At 38.7% G+C, this 12,057-nt stretch overlaps 1 protein-coding gene across 1 annotated transcript; it reads right to left on the reverse strand.

Moving 5' to 3' along the window:
* Positions 1-447: 447 nt before the first annotated feature.
* aldh5a1 (aldehyde dehydrogenase 5 family, member A1 (succinate-semialdehyde dehydrogenase)) lies at positions 448-10,801 on the reverse strand. The gene is made up of 10 exons (XM_030157845.1): positions 10,434-10,801; positions 7,705-7,788; positions 7,396-7,566; positions 6,383-6,499; positions 6,147-6,290; positions 5,442-5,585; positions 5,097-5,255; positions 3,229-3,392; positions 2,629-2,687; positions 448-1,728 (listed from the first exon to the last, which is right to left on the reverse strand). The coding sequence occupies exons 1-10, from the start codon at positions 10,731-10,733 to the stop codon at positions 1,517-1,519; spliced, it is 1,554 nt and encodes a 517-aa protein (XP_030013705.1). The 5' UTR covers positions 10,734-10,801; the 3' UTR covers positions 448-1,516.
* Between the last annotated feature and the right edge of the window lie 1,256 nt (positions 10,802-12,057).

A 12,057-nucleotide genomic window follows, 5' to 3' on the forward strand; every position in this document is an offset into this window, starting at 1 on the left:
GATCAACAGGTAAGAAACAGTTTACATCAGTAGATGGTTTTGGTCGACAGTGGATGTTTGTGAATTTGTCATAACGCTGAAGCAACAACAACCAGTTCAGCTCTAAACTTGAGTTTCAGCTGTGGAAGTGTATTCTTTAAATATGAACTTGTCCATAACGCTGGTCCACTCTGTCTTCTAAAGGTATCCATACTGACTTCTTTCTACTGCAGGTCATACACTGATAATACACCTGGATTTGATGTTTCAGATGCAGAATCATTACACAAAACAAGAATAAATGTGCAAAATGTTGTGTGAAGCCATTGTTTTCTAATCTCAGTTTTCCCTGACAACATGGATACACACAAATCAGAGTTTATAAAAATCTCTTTTGTGACATAAAACATATTTAAATGTGGACAAGAGGTTCAAACCGAAAAATATCTGTTTTGTAAAATATCTGCATTAGTGTGGATGGGAAATGAGTTTACCATCACAAAAGACGAGGAAGCCTAAAAAGATTCACTTTTAAGAAGCTGGAATTGGAAATGTTTGAGTTTTTTTCTTTAAATAATTACTCAGATTGATTAAATAGATATTATAAGAGAACTTTACACCATGGTGGTAAATAGTGAAAGTCTGATGGACAGATTTCAGTTGCTGCCTCTTGTTTTTTCATGTTTGGTATTTTTTTAAGTGTTTACTGTGGAAAATACACTGATGATGGATAAGTAAAAAACTATACAGGTCTGAATGATAAAACATGATGATAAATGTCATTATTGTGATAGACATTTCTCTTTTGGGTTTATTTTGTTTTATTTTGTCAACTAAAACAGAAAACATTTTAAAGTTTTGTCATTTTACTTAATTTACCTCATGTATGCTTTAATAGTGAGCAAATATTTGATTATTGCAATAGTTTTGAATGTCCAACTTCTAGATTAGTGAAATATTCTGATCTTTAAGAGTAAAACATTCACTCAAGACCAAAAATCAGCCTTAAAACTGACTTGACATTTATCATAATTTCAGACCTACAACCTCAGTGTAAACCGTCCACACACTGTAAGGTAAGGATTAAACAGTTCAGTGACTGGGTTTCTACATATTTTACAGCATCTGCTCTGCTCTTTGTTCTCTACCGTCTGTTCTCTTGTATGTGAAAGATAAACAATAAATCTGACTTGTGTTCTGGAATGGATTAATCTGTTATTCTGACAATTTAATTAGTCTCTGACATAAAGCAGCAGTAATTTTAACTATTAGACCTTTTCTTTCACATAAACATGCAGGGTTTATTCATTATTTTAAAAGTTTTGGAGGAGACTATTTACTTCAACACTGGAAATTATTACTTTTCTACTTTTATTTGAGTAGAGGAGTAAAAGCACAGCACAGTTGCATTAATTCTGAAAATATATATTTTTCATTTAACAGCATTAAACTACCCTGTCATTTCTTGACCCTGTTGAGGGCTCAGTCATAATCAGTGTAACCCAGCTGATCTAGGTGGACGTCGCTCGGTTCTGGTTCACAGTTTCAGGCCTCCAAAGCACATGTACTTCACCTCCACATACTCGTTGATCCCGTGATTGGACCCTTCGCGGCCCAATCCGGACTGTTTGACCCCGCCAAACAGGGCCTCCGACGTAGAAATAATGCCTTCGTTGATTCCGACCATCCCCACCTCCAGCGCCTCTGCCACCCGCCAGATCTGACTCACATCCTGAGAGTAGAAATAACCTGAAACCACAGAGCAGTGTCATAGGAGTCAACAATCTGCACTAGAATGGATGTTCACAGGCAGAGCGTATGTTTTGTTACTAGATGTGTCTACTTCTATTATTGACCTTCACAATAAAAGCCCTGGATACAAACACTGTGACTGAAAACTCAATTTAACGTACAGTTTTATCATATTTAGTGGCAGACACCCACATTATGTCCCACAGTGGTTCCTTTATGTACATTTGGCATAAGTTACACTTCAGAATTTCAAAATACTATTTCACGAGTCTCCATCGCTTGTTTGGACAATTCCAAAATGATCTTTAGTGCGGTTACTGCCAACATAAACCGTATAAAAACCAGGTAATTTATGGTTTTACTTTGCTGTTTTCTGTCTAGAAACAGAGGTAAGCTAAATAAGCTATAATGTAGACCAGGGATGTCAAACTTATTTCAATTCAGGGGCCACACACAGCCCAATTTGAAATTTCTTCAATTATGCCTCCTCTCATTTACACGTGTATTACAACTCAGATCACAATGGATCTACAAAGACAAAACATTTAGTACTAGGCATAATATTGTTAAAATTGCACTTTTTCTTTAGAAATTTCAGGTTGTACATAGTTAATCAGGTTATTCACATTTTTTGTGAAAGGATAGTTTGTAAATGTAAACATTTTCAAAGTGTAAATTTTTTGCACTAAAGCAAAGAGAAACATTTGGATTTGTCACTATTTATAGGTTTTTGTACTGTTATTTTATTGGTCAAGCCCACTTGAGATCAAACTGGGTTATATGTGGCCCCTGAATTGACTGTTAATACCTTCACTTGGCAAATTCATCCTGAAAGCTAGACTGAACCATTTGGTGGGCCAGTTTTGTGTCATTGTATTAAAAAAAGCCTGTACTCACCTGCCAGCCCGACATTAGAAGCGTTTGCAATGGCCAAAGCTTCTTCTTCTGTATTAAACCTGAAAATGTTTGAAATGTTTGTTTAAATATTCTACAAACAGAAGTGGTTTACCAACAGTAGTGTGTATAAGAGGTTTTTTGGGGTTAAATCCAGACATACTAATGTTTAAAATGTGCTGATTTTGTATATTACCATTATATTTGTTACATTCTCTGAAAGAAGTGGTTTTCAGGTAGACCTCCACAGGTTTCTACCACACATTTACATTGATCAACATCTGACCACTGGCAATACTATACAACACTATTGATTAATTCATTAAAATGGCACCTTTCACTGGGTTGGACATAATAGACACAAAGTGAACATTTAGTCCTTGAAGCTGATGTGTTGGAGGCAGCAAAATAAGCAACATAAAGAACTGAGTGACTTTGACATGTTCCACAGGCCCCATTGAAATGAGATAATCAACATAATACCTCTTTGCCTATCAGTGGTCAGAATGTTATGGCCGATCAGAGAATGTCTTAAATTGTCTGTTAAATTACCTATACATGTTTCATATTTACGTGCCAGAGTAAATGAAAACACACACTGACCTGACAACAGGCAGAAGGGGACCAAAGGTTTCCTCCCTGGTGCAGAGCATGTCTGTGGTGACGTCGGCGAGCAGTGTGGGCTCCATGAACGAGCCCTCCAGACGCTTCCCGCCCCTCAACACCTTTGCTCCCAGAGACACAGCATCCGACACCTGGTTCACCACCTGCACCAGAAGTTTCAACCCAAACAGATTTCTGACTCAGACATCCAGACTGATGAGCAGCAGTCACACTTAACTCTGCAGCTTCCATGTTCTGATAAACAATTTATGACCTCAATCTATGGCCATGACATTGATGGACCTGTTTTTATTGGATAAAATTCAGGTTTGTATCTAAACACTCATGAAATAAAACAAGTTGTTTAAGACATACAGACAGTGGTACATTCAGGTCAGTACTTTCCCAACCATTAAATCCATTGTATCAGGGGCACCATAACACCCCTGCCCCCCTGCATGTCAAGTCGATTTGAATGAATTTAATACATCGGTAAGTGCATTTTCTTTTCAGGGAAAACTGAAATAATTGTCTCTGGAGCCAAGGAAGAACAATTAAAAGTTAGTGCTCAACTTCAATCAATAACAATAAAAACCAACAACAAAGCCAGAAATCTAGGTGTGGACCTGAATTTCATCAGTCACTTTAAGACTGGGGTGGCATGGTGGTTCAGTGGATAGCACTGCTGCCCCACAGTAAGAAGGTCCTGGGTGTGATTCTAACACCAAGACCTTTCTGTGTGGTGTTTGCATGTTCTCACCGTGTTTGCGTGGGTTCTCTCCGTGTACTCCGGCTGCCTCCCACCATTCAAAGACATGCACTAATTGTTCAGTTTTGAACTTAATTAGTACAAACCACTAACTGCTAATAACTAATTTAAAGCTAAAATTGCCCGTAAGTGTGAATGTGAGAGTGATTGGTTATTCGTGTCTATATGTCAGCCCTGCGATGAACTGACGACACGTCCAGAGTGAACCCCGCCTTCACCCATTAGTAGCTGGGATAGGCTCCAGCACCCCCGCAACTCTCTCAAAAATAAAGTGGTTCAGAGGATGACTGACTGACTTTAAGTGAGTTATAGTCAGCCTAATTATCACATAAAGAATATATCAAGGATTAAATGACTGATGTTTTAGGAGGATTTAGAAAATATTGTCCATGCATTAATGTTCAGTAGACTGGACTATTGTGACACTGTCCCTACAAGTCTCAATAAAAACCAACAAAAGTCAAATCTAACATCTGCAGTTACTTCAGAACACTGCCTCTACAGATCTCATTAGGACTGGATCATATAACTACAGTTCTCAGATCTTCACACTGGCTTCCTGTCTGTCAAAGAACCGATTTTGCAATACTGTTGTTGGTTTATACAGCACCGAATGGTGCCAAGGCAAAATACAATTCTGGTCTTCTGGCGTGTTATGAACCACCCAAAGCCCTTAGAACATCTGGGACAGGTCTGCTTTCTGTTCCCAGAATCAGAAATAAACATGGAGAGGCAGTGTTCTATTTCTATGCACCACATATATGGAACAAATTCCTTTCATTAAAAACAAACAATTGTTAATTTCCCATACTTCACTATTTATTTTGCATTTTACCTGCTTTTATTCTTATGTCCTATTCTATTATAGTTTGTTTTAATGTGTCTTATTCTTTTATTTTTAAATGACATTTTCTTGCACACTTTGCTGTTATGTTTTTAATGTTTTATATAAAGCACTTTAGATTGTTCTGTACATGAGATGTGACATACAAATAAACCTGCCTTGCCTTTGACATGAATTTCAGATACATTCGCCTAAAGATGACAGAATCCAGAATCCAGGTTTAGCGGTTCATGTCTGATTAATCTGTGTATTTACCTTCTCTGCTGCTCTGACGTTGATTAACGGCCCCTGTGTGGTTTCAGGGTCTGAGCCGTGACCGAGACGTAGTTCAGAGTCCATTGCTTGACCCAGTTTCTCCAGGAACAGATCGTAAATACCGCTCTGGACGAAAAACCGGTTTGCACAAACACATGTCTACAAGAAGGAGATGAATGGGAAAGATGAGTTAAATTTCATCCAAATAGCATACATCAGTTGAGTGTTCAGTCCTTCGTGGTGTCACTGGTATCTTTCTTCATTCACACTTGCATTAGAGGTCTGAACTTGTCAGCTTACTCAACATACCATGTAATTGCCAGGACTGAACAGAACAAGTCTCACCTGTCCAGAGTTCCTGAACTTGGAGGCTATAGCTCCAGCCACTGCCTTGTCCACATCAGCGCTGTCAAAGACGATGAAGGGAGCGTGGCCACCCAGCTCCATGGAAGCCCTTTTTACTGTGTCAGCAGCGAGTTTTAGTAGCACCTGAGACAACAGTCACCATTAACCATATGGACTGTTTGTCCATTTAGTTTGATAAAAACAAAGATTTGATACAATATCTGTAGACATTAAGTTCAAGTGATAATCCAGGGTATCTGCAGGTTTGAAGAAGCCAAATGTATGACTTTAAGATGTTTTTCAAGGCACCTTCAGTCAAATTTAAGACCTTCCATTCACATAAATAACCCGTCTTAACCATGATTCAATCCAGCAACATTTCTTCATAATTAATGATTCTGCTACTGACGTTAAAGCTGCTAAAGCTCATACTTGAACCCCTCCACCCATGAATGATTGTTGGAGGCTCCAATCATTTCTGTTTACATTATGATAAAATGATCGACACTAATCACATTCTTTCCAAAGATTTCCAAAGCAGATATGGCAATAATATTTGTGTCAGTGGATTTTGCCACATTTAAGGATTAATTTTCTGTTTATACAATTAAGGCGTTAATTCAGGACAATCACATTTAAGATTTTAAGGATCAGTGGACACCCTGTAATATTAGAACAATAATTGTTTAAAACACTGTGACCCACCTTTCCAGTGGCAGTGGACCCAGTAAAGGAGATCTTGGCCACTAGAGGGTCTGTGCAGAGAACGTGTCCCACTGACGGGGTCTTCTCTCTGGAAGAGGGAACCACATTAAACACACCGGCTGGGATCCCCGCCTGCTCTGCCAGCTAGAAAAACATTAAAATATCAATCAGTTCCATCATATCATTTTTTGCGAAGCATCTGCACATCCTTTAGGCCACTGGTCTGGTGTGCTGACCTCTGCCAGAGCAAGTGCAGACAGCGGCGTGTCCTCGGCTGGTTTGACCACCACGGTGCAGCCGGCGGCCAGTGCAGCTCCAACCTTCCTGGTGATCATAGCGCTGGGGAAGTTCCACTGAGAAAGAAGACAGAGCAGCATTTAACTAGAATCACATCAGAAAAACAAATACCTACTGTGGATGGTAGGGTTGGCAACGAAACAGATTTTACAGCAGTTTGCATTGTTTTCATCTTGTTGCATCTGTTACACCATTCTCATCATGATACGTATATACGGCACCTATAAGGATATGGTATCTAAGGAAAAGAAAATAACATGGATAATAATACGTTTTCCTTATCGAACAGATCATACATGTGATCAACATCATGACCTACATTACAGTGACAAGTAAGAGATTTTCAAGTTGAAATAAAGATTTAGTTGTTTCGTTAAAAAAAACGAGGATTACAAACAATGACAACTTTGCATTTAATAACACAATGTGTTGTGTCTTGTGCAAACACATATTGATCTACATCTATAAACAGAACAGTTATGGTTAGTCTCATTTATCAAATTAGTACTCTGAATTTTGCTAAGAGCAGATTTTAACTTTATAATAGTTCCCCATTTTATTTCACTGATTCTGACCAAAAGTTTCAGCTTTTTCTTGTAGAGTCTTTTAGTTTGATGCCCTTTTTCTACAGTTATATTCAATTTGACATGTGTGACATTCATGGATAGACTCATCAAGGAATCATGTTTTTTCTGTTATTCTATGTATCATTCTTGATGTGAAATCACAAACTGATGCAAAACAAAAAAAATGAATAATTCATCTCAAATGGATAAAAATGTATGTAGTTAAAATGTGAGCAAAAAGAAAAGTAAATGGTCATGGCAAATACAAATACCTTTTTCTTGCTCTACACTATTATTAAACTAGTCTTTAAAGTCCATCATCCACCTCTAATGTGGAACACTGGTTTGGGTTTAGATTTTCGGGATGCTCCTGATTGGCTGCTCACCGGTGTGATGATGGAGGCCACGCCCACCGGCTGCTTGAGTTGGAGGATCTTTCTGTCTTTAAAAGGGGAGGGGACAATGTCGCCGTACATTCGCCGAGCCTCCTCAGAGAACCACTCCAGGAATGAAGACGAATACATGACCTCTCCAATAGATTCCCGCATGGTCTTCCCCTGCGGAGGAAAACAGGGAAATAGTCCAGACAGTGCAACTTTAACAGAATATATGAATACAAACCAATCCAGCAGCAAACATTTTATTTATTTATTTTAGAAGTAAATGTGGTGAAATAACCTGATAAATGTACTCACACATTCAAATGTGATCAGTTTAGCCAGATCTTCTTTGTGCAGCATCATCAGGTCGTGCCACTTCCTTAGCAGAAGGCTTCTCTCCTGCAGATCACAGGAAGCCATGAATCCACCACCACCATCATCATCATTTTACTACTACTAGTTTCAGCTGCTCTCTTTAGGAGTCGCCAAAGTCAACTGTGCTTCCATCTGACCTTGTCCTCTTCACAACTTGGACTGATAACACCATTGCACTTTACAAAAAAGGTCAGACTATCTGCTCAGGAGACTGTGGCCCTTTGGGGTGCAGGGGGCACCCCTGAAGACCTTTTATGACCCCGTTGTGGCTTCTGCCATCTTCTACCACACAGTCTGCTGGGGGAGCAGCACCACAGTAGCTGACAGGAGGAGGCTGGACAAACTGATAAAGAAGGCCTGCTCTGTCCTAAGATGCCCTCTGGAACCTGTGGAGGAGGTGGGGGAGAGGAGGTTGACAGCCAAGCTGTCCTCCATGATGGACAAAGACTCCCACCCCCTCCAACACACTCTCAGTGCACTAAGGAGCTCCATTAGTGACAGGATGATACACCCCAAGTGTGTGAAGGAGAGGTATCGCAGCTCTTTCCTTCCTGCAGCGGTTCCACAAAAGAAACTGCTCCAAATAATTCTGTGCAATAAACAGTGCAATAAACAGTATCCCTATCCAATCTGTGGCATGATCAGCACGTGCACAGCTGTAAATAGTATATATAGGTTTTTTGATTTGTCTTTATTTTGATTTTACACTTCTTTTACTCGTGTGCTTTTGTGCTTTGCTGTTGTAAATCTGGAATTTCCCCTTGTGGGACTAACAAACGCATATCTTATCTCATCTTATCTTAGAACATCCATAAATATCCTCTTTGGTCTACCGTCATCATCACTTTATTCTCCAAAACAGGAGACACAGGGGTCAAGTTTTCTGAGTGAAGGGGGTGTAGCTACAGTGGTCTAGTGCCTCATACTGACATCCTTTCAACATATTTCTCTCCCTGATCACTGATGTACTAGACACTGTTGAAAGACATTTTGACAGCTAAGAAATAAAAAATAAGGAATGCATCTTGCAGTCACTGAAAGTCTCAAATACCAGGAAATATTCAGGTTCCAAGATACTTAGCATAGCAGCAGATGCCTTCAGTTACTGTCCAATGAAGTGTGTGAAATGGATTACAGTGACACAAGTAAGCACATAAAAATATTAAATATTAAACACAGCATAAACACTAAACCAACTAAATCATTTACTGTTTGCACCTCTTGAACTATGTGCCAAATTAACATCATCTTGGAGCTGTTCCTGAAGATATCCATTTTGGCTTTCACCCATAATGCCTAAGTGGCGCTTACTTCTGCTCCAGTATTGCTATTCCAGATGTGTAAAACACTAAATTAATAAAGACATAGACAATAATTACTCCCAGTATAAAATAAAGATAAGGTTAGACAAGGTTAGCTTTCAAACAACTCACACACATATTTGTGATTTATTGCAGGTTGATGATGCAACAGCACCTTCACATGAAACTCCATTCATACTTTCCCAGTTAAACAAAAAACTTGCTTCACACTGGCTTCAACTAGAGCTGTATGATATAGCCATAAAACTAAACCACAAGTTTTTGCATTGTTATAGATAACTTACAATATTAGTGAATGGCTGACAACATGACCTCAAGACAAAAAAATTATCTAAAAATACTCAACCTTTACTAAAACTATATGTCATGTATGACTGGAGAAACACATCTGCAGGCAATATACAGTATACCCAAAAGTTAATTAAAAAATAAATAAATAAATAAATAAAGTTAATATAAAAGAAACACACAGGTTGTTGTTAAGCAAGAAATAACCCCAGAGGAATAACTGTTATTTTGTGATTCAGGCATTTTTTATGATACTGTCAGTGTAAATTTTGCATTTCAATTCATCTCACAAGTGAGACTAGACTGTTTAGTGGGCCGGTTTTGGCCAGTATGTTTGATACACCTGCTATAAATAATGACAACTCCAAGTTATCTGCTAAGTTTAAAGTGAAAAAAGTAAATTACATAATGAACACATTTACAAACAATCCTTTCACAATAAAATGTGAATAACATGAACAAATATGAACTTGAAATGTCTTAAGGAAAGTAAGTGCAATGTTAACAATGCAATGTCTGTTACTAAATGTTTTGTGCATTTGCAGATCCAGAGTGACCTATAAGTTGTGTTCATAATAAGATAAGACATAATATTATGGAACTTGTACTTGTTTTTAAGAAATTTCAGGTTGTGCATGGTTGATCATAATGTAAATTTACTTTTTTCATACTAACACAAAAAGAAAGGTTTGGATTATTATTCATAGGGCATTTTACAGGTCTGACTCACTTGACACTCCATTGGACTGTATATGGCCCCTGAACTAAAATGAACTTGACACCCCTGACTCTAATATAACTCATTCAGTGATTTTAGCTTCATTTTCACTGAAGTTCTCGCGATTAAGGAAATAACAAACCAAGGATAACCGTGACATTTGATCAGACTATGCATTTATCTGATCAATACTGTGTAAACATAAAACATTAGACATAAAACAGTCCGTGTGTTTCATGTAAACCGTGTCTTTCTGGTCGTGTTTTTTCAGTTTGATGTTAAACCGGACCGTGTTCTGAGTGGAGTCCGGTCCACGGTGAACATGCTAACCGTTAGCATACCTTAGCCGTGGTCCCCTTCCACGACTGAAACGCCTTATACGCGGCGTCCACAGCCTGCTTGGCCTCCCCAGGACCACAGTCCGACACCCGTGCTAGCTCCTGCCCCGTGGCCGGGTCTAGGACCGGGAACACCGAGGCTGCGGAGATCCAGCGGCCGTCCACATAGCCCTGCGTCCTGAGCAGCGGAGCGGCCACGTCCAGGGTGTAGTGTCGGTGCATGACGGCGGGGAGGTCCGGGAGGAGCCGGCGGAAGAAACAGCGGGTCCTGAACGCACAGACAGCGGACACACCGGGGTACATGTTCGAGGCTGACAGTGTTTGTGTGTGTGTGTGTGTGGGGGGGGGGGGGGTTGTGAAGTCCGTGCAGAAGCCGCCAGGGGCCGCTTTTTGTCGGTTTGAACCAGTCTAAAGGAGGCGCGTTCGTCACGTGACCCAGTCCAACACGGAAGAAGAAACAACAACAAACAAAGCAGATGAAACATCAGCTTCTGCCCCTGTGCACATGTAGAAAGACACCACACATGCACACCATAAAAGAAAAAATCTTCCTTCGTATAGTCTATTTGTATATATTATGTGTATTCTTTGCTGTTGTATAATTTGAGCAGGATTAGCCTGTGTCTGTGCTGTATTATACATGATATTGGTTGAAGCAAAATAATAGTATGTTTGTATAAGCTTCTGTGGATTTTAATGCTAATTGAGAAGCACTTTGGAGCTACAGAACAGGGTAAAAGTTCAGTAATAAAGAACACCATTGAGTTTATGTTTCTTCATTAAAACTATTTGGTCATTACTGTTTTTGTCCACATAAGTCACTATAAAAAATAATTTGTATTTCATATAGCTTCAGAGCTCATAAATCTGCATTGTTACTACACTGGTTTTCTGTTAAATGTTGAATATTGTTTTTTTTCTCATGCATTATTTTCAAACTACTTACATCATGCAACTTTATCATATTTTGGCACATTTTTATTTTTGAAGACTTGTTTATTTTAATAAATGTTTGGTCAAACAGATACGACATGAGAATATTAATTTATATCCATAAAACAGAGGTGTAAGTGTAAACCACCAAATCAACAGAAAAGGTACACAATAACCAATCGTATGAATGCCAGGATAAATTACTTCACAGACAAGGTTAGATTTAGTTTATTTCTATAACTCAGACATTACTGATTTAGTGCATAATCATCTGCTGTTCTGCTCAGTGATGAAAAAATGCCCGCACATGAAACTCTATTCACATTTCCTTGATTAACAAAAAGCTGTGATAAACTCTCTTCACTTTGACTTTAATTAGAGCTGAACAATATGGCCATGGAGAAAATCTGGATTTTTTTTTGGTTTTGTTTTGTTCTGGGTTTTTTTGCATTGTTATTGACAGTTTACAATTGTAGTCAAGTGTTTTCTGGCTACATGAACTGAAAATTATTAAAATATTCTCTGTCTTTACTAAAACTATGTCATATCTGACATGGCGATTAATAAAAGAGAAATTCCCACTTGATAAAGTCTGTCTGAATATGTGTAGTTTTCATTTTATTACTTATGCTGCGTAGGATTAGCCTATTCTGTTCTATTCCATTCTATGTCACTTTTGGTTTTCACAGGAGAG

Source organism: Sphaeramia orbicularis, chromosome 16, assembly GCF_902148855.1.
Source record: "Sphaeramia orbicularis chromosome 16, fSphaOr1.1, whole genome shotgun sequence".
NCBI classification, from domain to species: domain Eukaryota; kingdom Metazoa; phylum Chordata; class Actinopteri; order Kurtiformes; family Apogonidae; genus Sphaeramia; species Sphaeramia orbicularis.

Coding starts and splice junctions, on each gene's coding strand:
- aldh5a1 (XM_030157845.1), bottom strand. CDS start 10,733: ATGTACCCCGGTGTGTCCGCTGTCTGTGCGTTCAGGACCCGCTGTTTC. Junction 7,567..7,704: donor AACTGATCACATTTGAATGT/GTGAGTACATTT, acceptor TTTCCTCCGCAG/GGGAAGACCATGCGGGAATC. Junction 6,291..6,382: donor CTGCACTTGCTCTGGCAGAG/GTCAGCACACCA, acceptor ATGTTTTTCTAG/CTGGCAGAGCAGGCGGGGAT.